This window comes from Canis lupus, chromosome 30 (genome assembly GCF_048164855.1).
Source record: "Canis lupus baileyi chromosome 30, mCanLup2.hap1, whole genome shotgun sequence".
Lineage (NCBI taxonomy): Eukaryota > Metazoa > Chordata > Mammalia > Carnivora > Canidae > Canis > Canis lupus.
Window position 1 is genome coordinate 25,581,880 of NC_132867.1, and position 18,307 is coordinate 25,600,186.

At 38.5% G+C, this 18,307-nt stretch overlaps 1 protein-coding gene across 9 annotated transcripts in view; it reads right to left on the reverse strand.

Annotated features, from left to right (window-relative positions):
• The window catches only part of APP (amyloid beta precursor protein), a 262,776-nt gene that overhangs the window by 168,958 nt on the left and 75,511 nt on the right, over positions 1 to 18,307 (reverse strand). For all 9 annotated transcript variants that reach the window (XM_072806644.1, XM_072806643.1, XM_072806642.1 and 6 more), the window contains exon 3: positions 14,365 to 14,494. In XM_072806644.1, coding sequence (XP_072662745.1) covers positions 14,365 to 14,494 — 130 coding nt within the window. The remainder of the gene's footprint in view (positions 1 to 14,364; positions 14,495 to 18,307) is intronic.

An 18,307-nucleotide genomic window follows, 5' to 3' on the forward strand; every position in this document is an offset into this window, starting at 1 on the left:
GACTATATATCAGAGGCCACCTTTTTGAAAAAAACAGGGCTAATGGCATGAAAAGCTAACTATCTCACAACCAAGTAAGTATAAAAGACATCTCTGATAATAGTTCTCATGTACAAATGAACATGCATTCACTCCCAACAAAAAACAACAGGGAACTTTATGCATTAGGCAGCTGTTTAATTGACATTTCTACATTTGGACAGTTTTCCATGTTTTACTTTCAGAACAGCTAATTCTCTTTCTAGTAATAACACAAATTTAAGATACCCTCACAATGGAGGACGTTAATTCCAACACTGAGGTCACATCTATATATATAAAGCAAGAAATCCTATCTAAAATATAATTAAGGCAGGATTTTGCTTACATGTCTATCCTCATTTTTTTGAGATTTAGTCTGTCATCCATTTATTTCTATAATTACAGCCTCATTTCTTAAAAAAAAAAAAAAAAAAAAGGTGAAAAGTGAATACATAAATAGTCCCTAGAGATTTAAGCTTGATTCATTTTATTCTTGCTACTAGTTGTCGCTGACTGGCAGAAAAAGCAAAACAACCAAACAACCCAACAACCCTTGATTCTGGTGTATTGAGAATTACCGCCAAGTATGGGGTGTATTTCTGCATCAATGTTAGAGTTTCCATTTTAAGCTCATTCAAATCCAATTAATTCTTCTGCATGAAATCCAGGGTCCAGAGAACTTTTAATAGAAGCTGAAAACAATCCAATCCTTCGCCTAAAACAGATTTGTATCCCAAATGGGACAATAAACCAACAGAGAAAAATGGAATAGGCACAGACCATGCTCATATATTATTCTTCATTTAATCTGAAAATCAGCCCATATTTATCATTTATTGATTACTGACAAGGAAGCTCACATACATCGTAGATGAAATGCCCATGTCAGCTAAGAACCAATAAAAGGGACAAGGATTATCAATACTCTGGGAGTCACACTGAGTCTGATGACAAGTGAATACTTAGAGGTCTGGCCTAGATTAATCGCTCAAGAATCCTCAAGCCAGCCCTTTGGAAGCCACTGTATTGATGAGCTTCCCGAGTAAGTTATATGTATTTTAAGAGAATGAACCACCCAAGAGGACTCCTATAAAACGCCAGATGGAAGATTTTTTGAGTGGGCTACATAAAAATGAGTCAGAGAAGGAGAATGAATCAGCAGATAGAAAACCAGAAGCAGCAGCATAATAATGGTGTGGGGGGAAGGCAATGACCCACAGGGTTAGATACCACCGAGAGGCTAAACAGGACAGAGAAGTGTCTGATGGATTTGATGAGAAAGGCAGCACAGAGCTCATTCCACGGAATTGAAGGGAGGGATGCCTGATTAACAGCTGGCTGTGGAGGGAGAGGGGGGTTAGGAAGACAAAACAGGAATGGTGGACTACCATGTCAAATGAAGAAGCACAGCTGTGAGTGGGGAGAGCAACAGTGGAAGTTAAAGATGTCGGGTCAAGGGGCACCTGGCTCGCTCAGACAGTTAAGTGTCTGACCCATAGTTTTGGCTCAGGTCATGATCGCAAGGTCCTGGGATCGAGCCCCATATCTGGCTCCATGCTTAGCAGGGAATCTGCTTGAGATTCTCCTCTATTCTCTCTCTCTCTCTCTCTCCCTCTCTCACTCTCTGCCTCTGTTCCTCCCCTCCCCCACCCCCTCAAAAAAATAAATAAAATCTTAAAAAGAAAAAAGATGTGAGGTCAAGTAACTAATATGAGGGCCCAGGAGACTCCAATGAACACGAAAATACAAGGAGTCTAAAAGTCACTAATGTATGAAGTGAAATGAAGGATCTATTGACCAAAGGTACTTACAAGGTCAAAAACTGTAGACAACACAGTAAAAAAAAAAAAAAAAAATTCTTCTAAAGAACATATCTGCACTGGTTCCTATAGCTTTAGACTCAGTTGAGAATTCTAAGAACTTAAAATGAGATAAAAGGTGGAAAAAGAGAAATAAGCTCAAATTATTTAAATGGCACAACCTCTTCGCACACTCAACACAAAACCCTCGTGTATTAAATACACTCCAAGAATACAGAATATCATAGCTCCTGAATGACAATTCTAAGTTCTCAGTAAAATAAAAAGATGGAGCTACATGACCCACTCACAGGAATCTAGCAACTCTTGAGTTGATAAAGACACCACACAAGAAAGGGATCTTCAGTGACAGCCAAACCTTTAGGATATAAACACACCCAAAGCTGTACACCATATTCTTAGCTAACTAGTTAATACTGAAGGGTGTGGTTTAGGGGAATCTGAGCTAGGAGACACATTCTTGAAAATGTATGTACTAATCACTAAGCCAATAGGATGACCCCGAATTTTAATGTCATATAAAGATTTAAATCTCTCGAGGAGGGGGTGCTTACATCTACACATCGAGAGCCTACTAAGCATCAAATACATCTCATTGTTTGAAGGCATTTAAATATGATAGTATTAATGATTAGTATTCGACAATATTACCCTAACTCTTAAGGTACCACTTGAGAATCTGAAAGAAGTTTCTAAACTCCCTCACCATTATACATGATATTTAGAAGGGGGTTTCTGCTAAAACATTCCTTTATCATTAGCATTAAAAGCTAAGGATAATAGAACTATCATGAACTAACCTAAATGGTACGTTTGCTCTCTGAATGCAGATGCCTCTGGCATGCGATGGCTTTAAACTAGACATGTATAGAACATGTTAGACTCTATCTCCTAGAAATAGGCATTTTATGTTTGTTTGTTTTTTTTAAATCTGGATCCAAAAAACTTGGTTTCTTCCTAATCAGAGATTCCTATGTTTACTTTTTAATGTACTTTTTACTTTTACTAAACATGCCTTTCCCCTGTTGAGCAATACTGGGTAAAGTAACTGGCATTTACTGTAACCTCAGAGATTCTTCTAGGCAGGTGCTTTATGCCCTTTGCTCGCCTAGTGTTTGGGTTACTTCTTCTTTTACTTTTCTTTCCTTTTCTCAATATTCACACTAAATCTTCAGTTCATTCTGTATGCACCTACCAAGTACCTACTATGTGCCTTGACAACCTCAAAGCCTTGGGGATATTTCAGTGAATGAAGCAAAAGTCCCAACTGCTGTGAAGTTCACATTTCAGGCAAAAGAACAATTTTTTTCCAAATTTATAAGCACTAAGGGAAAACATTCCTAGTCTTCAGCTCCACATACTGTTTACAGTTAACCTCTACAGTTATTCTGGGCTCTTCAATTATTCTTTGCCCCATCAGGCCGTCAATTCCACTGGTTGCAATACTTTCTCCCAACCTATTACCCACCTGTGGGTTTGCCAGTAAAATCTGAAAGATAATGAGGAGCTATATTGCCAGGTTACTACAGTTTATGGAAATATTACCCCAGGGTAGCAGCAGGTTTTTTTTTTCTACACCTACTGAATCGTCTTTGAAAAGAACTGATGTAATAAAAGGATTTATCTTGATGCACGAATGTATACTGTACAAGCTAAGAGAGTGAGTATAGCGCATGGATGATTTTAGCACAATAATGACATGTGCAAGATAAATATAACCACACTGAATGATAGGTTTCTGGACACCACATAAAATAATCAAATAGATTCCATGTCCTCCCAGATAAAAAAGGTGATTTCTGTACTATTTAACATTTAAATAGTCAACATTCTTAGTTGTGTTCTAATTTTCCAACATTACACAACAACACTACCAACGTAACTACTGTTCTTGGGACACTCCCATACATCTTTTCTTATCTTTTCTTTTCTTTTCTTTTTTCTTCTCTTTTTTTCTTTTTTTTTCTTTTCTTTTTTTCTTTTCTTTCTTTTCTTTTCTTTCTGTTTTAGATTTACTTATTTATTTTGGAGAAAGAGAGAGTGCGAGCACGTGCGTGAGAGCAGAGAAGGGCAGGAGAGGGAGAGGCAGGATTTGAAGAGGACTCCGGCTGTGCACAGAGTCTGTCTTGGGGCTGGATCTCATGACCCTGAGATCATGATCTGAGCCGAAAACCAGAGACAGATGCTTAACTGACTGAGCCACCCAGAGGCCTCATCCCATACATGTTTTCTCACTCATGTCTCCTCATTTTCTCTACATATGCCTCAGGATGCATATCATGCCTCCCTCTAGAGAAGCTTCTATCATATGCTCCAGCTCACACTACCACCATCTCCCTAACACCTGCTTTTACACCAACCCTTCATCCTACTTAGGTAGAGTGTTCATACTATCTGGTCATAAAGTGGCTGGTTAATTAGGACTGGAAATTTAAACACGTTTGTGATTAGGGGGCGAACTTCCAGGGAAGAGGAGGCTAGTTTTGATCATGCAGAGTTTGGTTCCCTCAACATGATCAAAATCTGTCACTGAAGGTTCTGTGTTTGGCGTGTCTCCAGAGCAAAACTGATCACAAATACAAACCTGTACAATTTCTCATGACCCAACGTTCTGCCCAACATTCTGCCAAACAGGTGTAAAGGTAATTGTACATAGTCACGAATCATACCCAAGGAAAAGCAAACTTGTGACATGAAGTTGATCTATACCACACAACAAGCTCAGCGAAAAAATCAGAGTTCAGTTTTATCATCCACCTCAAAGTTTACAGAGCTAATAAGGACATGCCTCTAACAGTAACTTGACTTGCAACTTCTAATTTTAAAAGAAATTGTCTAGATTAGAAAAAACTGCCTGGAAGTCTTTAAACTCACTTTTTTCCTGCCATAGACCTACTTAATAAATTTCTCTGTAGCAGGAAGAAGTAATAAAAATCACTGACTGATATCTCATTGAGGGGTCACTTCTGCTACATACACTTCCCGTCTCCTTTTTAAAAAAATTTTCATTTATTTATTCATGAGAGACCCCAAGAGAGAGGCAGAGACATAGGCAGAAGGAGAAACAGGCTCCCTGTGAGGAGCCTGATGTGGGACTCAATCCCAGGACCCTGGGATCACGACCTGAGCCGAAGTCAGATGCTCAACTGCTGAGCCACCCAGCTGCACCCTCCCTTCCCGCCACTCATTTCTGAATTGTTCTAAAATAGCTGTTTTTCTTGATTTTTCCACTGTAGGTCTTCTCACGTGTCAGTGAGATTTCACACCTGAGCCCACCTCCTTCCCTGACCCCCAACTGCCTGATACAGTTTTATCCTGCAGAAGGAATCTGCATTATCACTGTGCCAACACTGTTCAGACCTGGGCAATGATGTATTCTTTCTTCTTATGTTACCAACTTTGTAACTTTTACTCTTTTCAGTTTTCTTTTTCTGAAGTTAATACCTGCCCCATTTTAAAATTTGCTTGATTTTCTGTGCATCCTTCAGGCTTACACCTCATCCAAATTCTCCAGCAGTACTCTAAGCACAGGCCAAGCCCATCAAGTGGAGACCTTCCCAGGGACCCTCCCTCCTCCTCCAGTCTGGACTGGCTGCTCTCCCACTGCCACACAGATGTTGCATGGGACTTGCCTTCACCATCAGGTTTCAAAGCGAAAGCCTGAGACTCACAGACAGGAAAGATGGGGGTAGGGATGGAGAGGAAGGAACAGAGGCAAAAAAGACTCCTGGGACATTATCACCAGTATGAACTAACATTTACCAAGGGATGTGGAAAAGAGGGAACGTTTAATGAAGCCACTAAGATTAAGAGAATTTATCCTTAGACTCTAGAGTAAAACAAATACTGCAAGCTTTCTGGGTCAAGTACTAACATTTAAATATTTCATTAGATCCTTTGTTTTTCTTTTTTAAGATTTTATTTATTTACTCATGAAAGACACACAGAGAGATCCAGAGACATAGGCAGAGGGAGAAGCAGGCTCCACAGGGAGCTCGATGTGGGACTCAATCCCAGGACCCCGGGATCATGTCCTGAGCTGAAGGCAGATGCTCAACCACTGAGCCACCCAGGCGTCCCTCATAAGATCCTTTGATACTGAAACTGAATTACTTCTTAAGTCAGGCTTTAGATGTACTGCACTGTCATCTTTATGTCACGTCTTACATTCATGATGCTTGTTTTGTGTAACAGAGTATACTTTTTCCCTCAATGCTTTTTAGTCAATCCTTTCATTGAGTACAAACATGAAATTACCTTTTAAAAAATGTTTTGAAATACTCGAGAGGAATCATTTTCCTTTATTTTATTTCAGTATTCTTGACAGAACTAACTCTTTCCCTCACAGTAACTAGTTATACTTTAGTGGAAACTATTTAGAGGTATTGCAAAAATAAGCTGTACCTTATTACACACAGTAATACACACAGTATTAAAATTAAAAAACCTTAAGTCCACAGAAAAGCAGTTTTTAGTTCTTTTCCTGGGGAAGAAATAAGTAAAAAATTTCCTATCATTGGGGCACCTGGGTGGCTCAGTCATTTAAGCAACCAAGTCTTGATTTCTGCTCAGGTCATGATCTCAAAGGTCCTGAGATCAAGCCCTGCTCTGTGCTCAGTGGGGAGTCGGCTTGCGGATTGGCTCTCTTCCTCTCCACCTACCCCACCTCTCTCTCTTGAGCACACACTCTCTCTCTAAAATAAGTAAACAAATCTTTTTTTTTTTTTAAAAAAGCATTTCCTATTTGTGATGGTATTAGGTCCATGTCTAATATGGTTTACATATTATTTATATCATTTTTTAATTGCAGTTCACTAATTAAAACATAACGGAAACTAGGGTTTCATGGTGAGGGCCTAAGTTAATTCAGTGAATTCCATTTTTTATGTTGGGTTTAAGCCACTCTCCTGCCCCAAAAACCATAATCACAGTTGTCTGTCACTCTAAACTTTTCCCTTAGGTTTTATATTTGCTTTGTTTTACAATTATTTGCACAGCATAGAACACGGAGCCGTAAGTCCCCCAAAATCTTGCACAAGTTTTGTTGTATACAAATTGTATTTTTCTACTGTAGCATTTTGGAAAGAACAGTAAACAAAATCAAGACAGGACGATCTCAAGCATGGTATCTCTCTTGGAAACTACAATGATGAAAAAAGAGTTGTAAAGGCAAAAGGGAAAGTCAGTTTCCTTTCTCTGCAGAGAGTGACCCAAGCCACACCACCTGAGAAAGGTCAATAGAGAGCTGTTAGATGAAAGTCCATTTCTTTCTCCATTCCCCACCATAATCCCTGGTAACTATTTACATCAGGAAGAGAGCAAATTCCATGACAAAAGGCACGGCTTGAGGTTAGCTAGAAACATTATGGTTCTTCATATTAAATTTATGTTAAAACAATCAGCTGATGATTTCCAAGACTGAATTGTGCAGACATAACTAGGAAGCAGCTGTTTTCTGGTTGGCACAGGAAAGTAAATGTTCAGACTGTCACATCTGGTGGGACAGTAGCAATTCCAAATATTCAGAGAGAGAAACTGAGAAACTTTAAATAACACATCCGTTGTATTCAGCTGATGTATTATTAAATCTAACAGCATTTTTGTCTTTTTTTTTTTTTTTTAAAGTAGGCGATAATAAGAGTATGTGAAATTTAAGTTACATGTAACTTTTTTACTTTTTGGATGCCAGTGTCTGTCTCCATATAGGAAAAACAATGAACAGGCAATATCTAACAGAAATCAAACACAGAATACGCTTTTCACAAAGTTAGCTGTTCATTATAAAAGGTGACAAGAGATATAGGGGCATACCTCATGTGTATGGATAAACCATAGTAATCTCAATTTTTTGATTTTCACATTCCACTACCTCTTGGAGAAAGCTACAATGTACATATTACAGCTAATAGTCCAACTCAAACAGTGCTGGTATTTCATACAAAAAATGGCAAAACAGGAATAACCAGAGGAGCAGGATATGCCTGAGGAACTATTCACCTCTTCTCGATTGACTTATTTTAGCTTTAAAAAAAAAAAAAAAAAAAGACCTATTCTCAAAAACTCCAACCTTAGTTGCCAAAAAGCAGAAATATCAGGGGTATATAAAACAGGTAGATATTCAATACCAACCTGAAAATAACTCTTTAGATATAAATTTAAATTAAAAATATCATGATAGTATCTATTTAAAAGTGAATAAAAATAGCAATGCGTTTTAAAAACCACTACCTTTAATTATGATCAATTACCATTCTTCCTGAAGAGTGAACCATCCTCTATACACCCTATACAGTCCTACCTTCAGGACTTTTACTCCCCCCTTTGTCTAAATACCTAAAATTAAGATATCCTTCATTCTTGTTCCAGTCCTTGAAATTTTGGCTCAAATGCTACTTCCTGCTAAGTCTTCCTTAAATTCCTCAGCTGGAATTCCCCATATTCACTCCTAAACTATAGCCTGTGAGAGTGGAGGGACCACATTTTAACTATCTTCTTGGCCACACACACGTGCAAAGTCGATTCTCACACAATGAATATACAAAGTATACCTTTTATTAGTCATGTTTGTAGGATTTATGTCTCTGTGAATAATCCATTGACTATTTCCCAAGGTGGAATTTAGAGAAAACATGATTTTAAATACTCCCTTTATTAATGACAAATAACAGAAATTTAGATTTTTTAACTATCAATAAAAAATTGCTTAATGTAGGAGTATCTTTAAATTCAGAATCATATTTTAGTCTTAAATTTTTCCTTCATATTTTCATGTATAATTAAATAGAAATATATTTTACTAAAGCAACTACAAAATTTGCAAGACATTCAGCCAATATAACTGATTACTAAAAGAAAACAAATGATCAGCAAAGTATTTACTATCATGTTTATCACAGCACCATTTATAACCACCACTACCACAAAATAAAGGAAACAACTAAATCACCAAAAGTAAGGAATAAACACACTACAGGGTCTGGTGTAAGGTTAGCTTAAAAGCTGTGCTTCCCAAGATTATTTAATTTAATGAATAAAGTAATATAAAAATGCTAGGTGAAAAAAAGTTCACAAAACAAAAACAAGAATTCTATAACTGTGAAAAATACTAAAAGCAAACTATACAAAAACCAGATTGAAAGCAAGCTGTTATTTCTTGTTAGCGGTTGCATTTTCTAAACTTGGTACAGTGAACATGCATTAGTTTTGTCATCAGAGAAATTTAAGTACACATGGTAGTTTTAAAACTAAATTTTAGTTGTAATTCTTAGCATGTTCTACAAAGGACAACACCCATTAACCCCATACTATTCACTTTTCAGTGTATTACTGAGAAGCCCTGGAACAGTACCATCTCAAATTGAGATTTCTCTTCTATGCCTATCACCTGGGACCTGCTTCAATGAATTTTGCATTTTAATAAAGCACTGACAGCAGAGCACACCTCGAGGGCATAGCAGGAGATTTTCAAAAATCAGTTGTTTTTTTTTAAAGATTTTATTTATTTATTCATGAGAGACACAGAGAGAGAGGCAGAGACACAGGCAGGGGGAGAAGCAGGCTCCATGCAGGGAACCTGATGCAGGACTCGATTCTGGGACTCCAGGATCACGCCCTGGGCCGAAGGCAGGCGCTCAACTGCTGAGCCATCCAGGCGTCCTGTGTTTTTCTTTATAATAACTAATGTTACTTAATGACTCTTGAATATTATCTTCAATTAAAAAAATAAATATATAAGTAAATCATTCATGCTATCCTAGTTCTCACCCTAGACAAAACACAAGTTGTTAAAAGTTCCAGAAAGGAGACAGAACAGCAGGTACGATAATTAAAACAAAAAAAGATGAAACTAAATTGGAGCTGGAGCCAACAAAGACCACTAAATTTTTCTTTTCAAAATTTGATATGTTAAAAAATAATCAATGTTTTCAGTTTTAGAGAGCAAAAATCAATCTGGAGCCAATATAATTAGGGCCAGTGGGGGCTGGCAGACTGGGGAGGGAGGTTTAATCATTGGTTTTGGTGGATAACCTACCCAGGAGGAGGTCATTTCTATGGCTTCTCCCACTTACCCAAAAGTCCTTCCCCAACCAGAAGCAATCTACAGGGAAAATGTAATTCTTCCCATTCAACAATCTGCCGTGAAAGAAATATAGCTGCCATATGAGGGGAAACAAGCAAAAAAAAAAAAAAAAAAAAAATCAAGGACCCATCTGGAGAATTAGTAATGTGTGCTTAAGCAGTAATGAATGTTGCTTATGTGTGGTTGAGGATAAGAATGGCGATGTTTTCTTTTAATTTGGCAGCATGGTAGTTTTAAAACTAAAATATATTTTCCCAAAAGAAATTACTACTACTGTATAAGGCTTATAAGGCACAACAACCAGGAGACATAACGACAATTCTGTGTGGTATTTCAAGCCTTTGACTTCTTTTTCAGTTATCACTACGGTTGGTGGATACATTTTATGTACTGATTCCACTGTCTAACTTTTTCTGATAAAAGTTACTTGTTTATTATAGAAATTAACAAACAAATAATATCAAAATTGCCTGTAATCCCACTATTTGTAGATAAACACTGGTAAGATTTCTTTTCCACGCATATTTTCCTTTGTATTTTTGAGACTCAAACCCTATACACTGGTTCTGAAGTATGACTAACTTGGAACATGCATTGGTCCCATATGGAGGGCACATAAAAAGGAGTCTGCTATCTCTCCAGGAACAGTGATTAGCCTTCCCTGATCTTCATCAGAGATTCTGTCCAGGGATTCTGGAATTCCTATGATAACGTGATAAAGACAATCCTTAAAGATACAGGACATTTAAGAATTTGCATTCCTCTGATGTGCAAAAGCTGGGCTCATCAAGCATCATTCCCATAGTACATATGTATAACCCAGCACGCAATCTCCCAGGACTTCACAAACTGTTTTATTGATAGCATAGAAAGCTCAATGAACATGGGAAGAGCCACAGGTACTGAGCAGCATCATACTGGATTACTGTGCTGGGACATCTGGGCATTTACAAGATCCTAGAATCTATAATAAAAATGTTCTCCCAAGCCCAGCCTCATTCTTAAAATTAGGTGAAGTCTCATGTAACATTCTTGGATATGGTTCTGCTGTACGATTTGTCTCGAGGGAACTGCTGTTCACCATAAATCCAAAAAACTACTCTGGTATATTATCTGCCAAGGAAATCCAAATACAAGCTTTTCACACTAAAGAAGAGTAATACGGTTGTAGATAATTCACACAACGATAGCCACCAAAAGACAAGGTACGACTGTCTTAAAACTTCACTAAAGCAATAAAATTCAAAATCAAGATGCATCAAATACCTTCAATTTTTCATCTGACCATGTCTGAATAGTTTCTTGGCCATTACTACTTATGTGTTTGGAAACTCTTGAATACGAAATTAAATAGAATGACATGTAAGGTAGCAATTCTTTAATTTCTAATTCTTTTGGATTAAGCTATTAGCCCAGTCTTGCCTATACCGGACAGAGCCACGTGCAGACCAGTGTTAGTTTCCGTGGTGGATCTATTACACCATGAAGGGTAGTCGTTCAAGTGGAAAGGGGCTGAAGGCTTTACAAAGAAAATATTCTCCTTGAGTAATGATAACAGTGTACTTATTAATTCCACGTGAGATAATTAATGAAATGTTCAGATGATTAAGAGCCATCTTACATTCTGGCTCTAGAAGCATGATCAAATGCAAAGGGCAAAAAGAGAAAGCCAGTTCACTCTCAAGGGAAATCACATACTCTGTAGAAGGAAAAGCGTCAACAGCAACCTCATATACTTTCTCCATCTAGACAAGGGATGCAAGATAGTGCCGAGCAAGTATGCCTAAGACAAATACACGATCTGAAGAAAAATAACGCAGTACAACACCTTTCTATCTGATAGAAAGGTCAGGGAGGGTGCATGCTAGGCATAACAGGCATCTTTCTCTCCTCAAGCTCTGTTTTGGGTTTTAAGATGTTTAATGTTTAAGACAATTGTACTCTGATTTCTTGGTAGTGCCTTTTTGAGAACTAGGTTCAATAAAATCATTTCTTTTGTCTAAGGCTACGTTAAGATATAGCCACAGAGTTCGGAAAGAACTTACACTAATGTTAAATATTAATGCTTTATTTAAGCAGCAAGTAATATATAAGAGTGTTGCTTATTACTGCCATAAAGTGGAAGATCATCATGTAGAGATGGATCCTGTGCGAGAGTCACAACCGCCTCCTTTATGAACATAACACGTGTTATGACTTTTATAAAAAAACTGTTATTTATTGCCTCCACTTCATAGCCTTTCCTCTGTGATCTGATTTTGTAAATCAGGTGGTTATAAGCTCCAGCACAACTTTTGTTAATACTGTAAGGAACACTGGATTATGAACTGAAAGGTCGTGGGCTTTGGTCCTCATTCTGCCACAAATACCCGTGCTGGATACAGCAAGACATTCTCCCTCACAGACTCTCAATATATGTGCCTGTGAAGTGAGGCCATGTAGAATGAACCTTCCTCCATAGTATATAAGACGCTTTATCACAATAAAAACATTGACAGTTCATCATCTCAGCATTATCATGAAACCTTTTGACCTTATATTTAGATCTGAAGACATTTCATACATCTTTTCTTCCTTTTCATGGTATTTTTTCCCTTGGAGTTTCAAATCACTTTTGTTATGGGGACAGGCATGGAGTAGGGGCAAGGGGAGTGGTGAGACAATTTAGGGTCACAGGAAATTTGGGGTCAAAGGGAATATGCCACAATGAAGGGGCATGATCGTGGTGAACCATATTCTATAAACTTACTGTGGATTCCACTGTTTAGTCAATCCACTGTTTAGTCAATCACTTTAGTCAATCACTTTTAGTCAAAGTCAATCACTGAGTAGTTAGGAATTGGAAAGATCTTAAGCAAAGTGATATGCGTTCAGTTTTGAAACAGGTACAGTTGGGAGTGACCCATCGAGTGTCAATAGTGAACAAGCTCATCCAAAGATCTACTACCTGGTGAGCTTACATCCTAAACAAAATGTATCTCAAACATTTCACAGAATGGGCAACACCCAAAAGAAACAGATCATTAACAAGACCTGGCCCACCTAATTAACTAGTTCATGATCTACTTCCTAACTTACACTGAATTAAATGGTATCTTGGCATAATAACTAAATTAGTTTGAAATACACTGTTTCTGGAGACAGCTGACTTCTACATTTAATCATTACTTATGGGGATCACTGGGTGGCTCAGCAGTTTAGCGCCTGACTTTGGTCCCGGGCGTGATCCTGGAGTCCTGGGATTGAGTCCCACGTCAGGCTCCCAGCATGGAGCCTGCTTCTCCCTCTGCCCCTACCTCTCTCTCTTTCTATGTCTATCATGAATAAATAAATGAAATCTTTAAAAAAAATAAACATTACTTATTTTCATCTGATTAAATCTTTAGTTCTCAACCAGTCAGACAGAAAAGGGTTAGAGGCTTCACAAAGTATTTAAGAATAATGAAGAAGGAGGAACAAGGGAACTCTTAAATTATCAAATGTTTAAGAATCTGGTTTTTCACCCTCTTCATAAAATTCCATTGTGAGTAGTAAATCCTTCAGAAGAAAACTTCATTCTAATGGCCAATGTTTTCCATTAATGCCTCAAATTATGCACATGCACGTAAAGTAATCAGCACATATGCTCTTATAACATTCACGTTTGAGCAAATATTATACCCGGCTCCAGAATCTTCAACAGTTTTCCTAAGTTTGCTATTGGGACTTTTTACAAGAAGTCACTGGAATGCATTGTCAACATTTGCCTACAGCTCCCCAAGATCGATCTCTATCTCCTTATTTACAACCATGCAAGCTATCACACCAAATGTTGATTTCATATTGCCTGGTTATATAAAATATCAACTAGAAAGGGACTGATGATCAAATCAGATTAAATATGGAGTAAGACAGTGTTTCCAGAGGAAAAAAGGATGACATCACATTAAACAGCTCAGTTTTTCAAATAAACAGTAGAAGTAAAATTTGAGGTTGGTGAGAGAAACACACATTTAAACCTTGGGGATCTAACTGGTTCCCTTGGTTTGATATAAGCAGAAAAAAAAAAAATTCCCCAACCCTAGTGTCCCAACTATTGCCAGGATGATGAATCGGTTGTTTCAGGCAAGAGATTTTTAAGAAATTAGCAGAATGGAGGAGCTTCACATTAGGTTCTCTCTTGTATGAAGTCTACCTGAGAAAATACACAAAGCTCTAATGCTCCAAGTCTGGACAATTAGTGTGCATGAGAATCACCTATGGGATTCAGTAAAATGAGGATTCCTGGACCCCACCACCAGGCCTTTTCATTCAGCAGTTAGAGAATCGATCTAAGAATTTCAAGTTTTAATAAACATTTTAGGTAAATTCATTCATTCATATCCCGATCTAATTAGAGCATCCTTCTTTTCCATCCCCAAAGAGCAGAGCAATTTGTGTCAGTTACGTGGCTGGCCAGCTCACCTAAGCAGCGGTAGGGAATCACAATGTGGGCGTGGGTCTTGCACTGCTTGCGGCCCTTCTTGCACCAGTTCTGGATGGTCACTGGTTGGTTGGCTTCCACCACATTGGTGATCTGCAGTTCGGGGTAGACCTGGGAAAGCACACAAAAAGGAAAATTGTTATTAGTGACAGAGGCTGTCACACACACGCAGCTGATCAACCACTGCTCTTATTCTAAGGCACTGCTATCATCCAGCACCCATGCTACTCTAATTCGGATCCAGCTTAGAAATCAGGGTAAAGAAAAGATGCAGGTGACAAAAATCTAATCACTCCATTCAAAATACTAAGTGGTGTGACTTTTATTTTATTGCACCCACTCAGGCTTAAAATATTATTCTTTCTCCAGGGGAGATAAAACAGAAATGAGAGGGGACCCTCTTATAGGTACAGGATCATTTCGCTGCAAAATAAACTGGTGTGGAGATGATATTCTTTGATGTCCTAAATACATGTTATAGTAGACACCCCTGGGAACATTATCATTACTTAAACTTAAACCACCCCTATTTTACTAATTAAGCAAACATTTTACATATAGGATATGACACATAGCTTTCTTTTTTTTAAAAAAATTTCTTTTTTTTTTTTTTTTAGATTGTATTTGTTTATTCTTAGAGACAGAGAGAGAGGCAGAGACACAGGCAGAGGGAGAAGCAGGCATCATACAGAGAGTCTGATATGGGACTAGATCCAGGATCTCCAGGATCACACCCTGGGCTGCAGGCGGTGCTAAACTGCTGTGCCACGGGGGCTGCCCCAACATATAGCTTTCTATATAAAAATCTTCTCTGTATTCAAAGTAATTTATATAAGAATATATAAGAATAACTTCACAGTTATCATGAGTGTCATTTAGATACAGAACAGCATTCATGCATCTCTTCCCTTGATAACTAACTACAGCCCTTTGCTTTGATTACTGATCTCAGTAAATCACAGTGCTTATTTGGAATAAAATGTGAAACTTGATCAACTAAAATATATTTGTCAAATACCAAATTACATCTTTTGATAATAATGAGTAGGGATTTGAAAGAAAAAAATAAACATAAAAATGTTATTTCTAAACCAGGCTTTCCTTTGCATAAATCTTGCATTTCACTAGAGTTTCTATTGCACCAGATAAAGACAATAAAGAGAGACAAGCCTAAGAGAACAGAAGCTGTAAGCGAGAGAATGGTTATGGTGAGGGACCATAAAACCTAAGGTGGGACTATGAAGATGGGCTACATGGTTATGAGGTCATAGTATCAATGAGACTTGCTGAGGGCTAGAGAATTTTGGCACAGAGGCACTGAAGACCAAGAGGGGGTAACAAGTGGTACTCGGAGCATCAGAGAGTGGAAATAAAGATTTTGGAGGAGTCACATCATTGGTAACTGCACAGAGTAGAATGCATTGCACCATGCAAGGGAATGGCTGATGAAGAATGATGATCACAGCAAGATCACTGGTGGAATGGGAAATTGGATTCTTGGAAGGATCTTCGAGGTTGACATTGTTTGGGTGACAGAAAGCCAAGAACAAGACACTTCAAAGGCTAAGGCGCAATGCTACTGAGGTGGAAAGAGGTATCTGGATTCCAGTAGCCAGAAAAGAAAGGTGCCCTAGTTCGTGAGCCTATAAGCTCACAGCTGGGGCAAGGAACATTTTAGGGAGGAGATGGGAAGAATGGCTGGGAAGTGAGAATGAGAAGGAAGGAGGCCACCCCCATCTCCTGGCACAATGCTAGCAGGACTGTGATGCTCGCAGGACTGTGAAGAAAGAACTCCCTGCGGAGGCTCCAGGGGAAGCAGTGCTGTGTGTGTGTGTGTGGGGGGGGGGGGGGGGGACCGGTTCCTGAGCAAGGAAACAGCATCCGCAGTGTAGGCTGTGGAGGGGGAATTTCACTTAGGGTTGTCAATGACAGAGAGGGCTTGCCACCATCCTGTCCTTGTTTAAACTGTCAATGTTTTATTCATTGTGGGCTTGGAGGGGCATTAATTTTGTTTTTTTAAATACTGCATTAAAATATTATTTGATTCCTGAGTGCCTCATGCACCTCACCCTAGTCCCAGCCCTGAGATAAATCAGTTAAAAAAAAAAAATAAAGCACCAAGAATAGATATAAACTGCAGTACAACCACGCAGTGGCTGATAGAGTGTCAGAAAGAAATGAACCACCAAGCCATGAAGAGACAGGGCAGGCCTGTAAATGCACTTTACTAAGCGAAAGGGGCCAAACTGAAAAGGCTCCATACTCTACAATTCCAACTACATGACATTCTAGAAAAGGCAAAACTATGGAGACAGTAAAATGATTAGTGGTTAGCAGGAGTAGGTGGGAGGGAGGGATGAACAGGAGGAGCACAGAGGATTTTTAATGCTATGAAATCATTCTATATGATATTATAATACTGTGTCACTATACATTTGTCCAAGCCTATAGCATATACAACAATAAGAGCTAACTCTGATGTAAACTACAGACTGAGTAATTATGTGTAAATCCATCAAGTAGAACAAAGGTACTGTTGTGGTGGGGGGTACTGACGATGAAGGAGGCTCGGTGAGGGGTGGAGTGATATGTAAGAAATCCCTGTGCCATTTCCTTAGTTTTGCTGTGAACTTAAAATTGCTCTAAAAAATAGTCCATTTTTTTATTTAAATATTTTTATTTATTTATTTGAGAAAGAGCACACAAGTGGGGGTATTGGGGGGAGAAGAGGGAGAAGCAGCTCCCCACTGAGCAGGGAGCCTGATGCAGGACCTGATCCCAGGACCTGGAGAGCATGACCTGAACGAAGGCAAATGCTTTAACTAAGCCACCTAGGAGCCCCATAAAGTCTGTTTTTTAAAAATTAAAAAAAAAACAAACAAACAGTAAGGCACTGATCAGTGTACTGTGGGATAAAACCAGTGGTGGAGGCATATGCTATAAGATAAGAATATACAAAAAAGAATATTTAAATCAGAATCCTAGGGTGGGTACTGAGAAAGTTACTCTTCAAAACCATGGCCAGTTACCTTAGCTCCAAATGGAAAGAGCTACCTTCCCGTTATTTTATTTTGTTCTTAAGTATCTTAACACCTTGCAACGCATGCATTTCAGTCACGGATGATGCTCAACTTGAAAATGCCACTAAAAATTTAATATCCCCATGGCTTTCTTCCATATAATGAAAGGTGAAGTGGCTCTTTGTACAGAAATACAATTCTCCCGCCACCTTTCCTTGTTTATTAGATCACAAAAGTACCACGCTCATGAGTCATAAACTTCATGACACTGGAGAGTTTGTCCTGAGGGACACGACTTTATGTACTTTAAAGTGTGAGTTACTGCATTTTTCTTAAGGGGTTCTAGCTGCCTCTTCACGGAAATACTACCCAGCTGAGAATGTTCTCAGAGGAGCTTTCAGTTTTCTAAAAGCCCTGTGGCAGGCACAGACAAGTCACATTTTTTTCTTTCTAGTTCCAAACGAAACCAAACAAAACACATCATTTGCAGGGTGCAAACTGATGAGCAGGAAAGGAAGACTCTCTTATTAGTGTTGTGTACCACCTTCGGTTTCCGATAGTAATATTTGGGCAACAGAGCAATAACTCACTCCATTGGGACTTTTTTATTAGACAGAATTGCATACTGACAAATTAAAATCAGTGAAAGCAAGGCTTCTCCCCAAGATCACCAGAGCTTCAGAGAGACATTGGCCAAGCACAGAATTTACTTCCAGTTCCAGGCATGAAATTTAGAGCATCTGTGTTCTTCCCAGCACCTCAAGTTTCTCTCTCCAGAATGCTGACAATGACAGCTGTTAGCACGCAGGTGGATGAGGAGATTATAAAATGCGAACTGCAGATATCCCACACACAGTTTGTGGCAGTAACTTGAACCTGATTCACCTATTTTTCAGAGACAAGG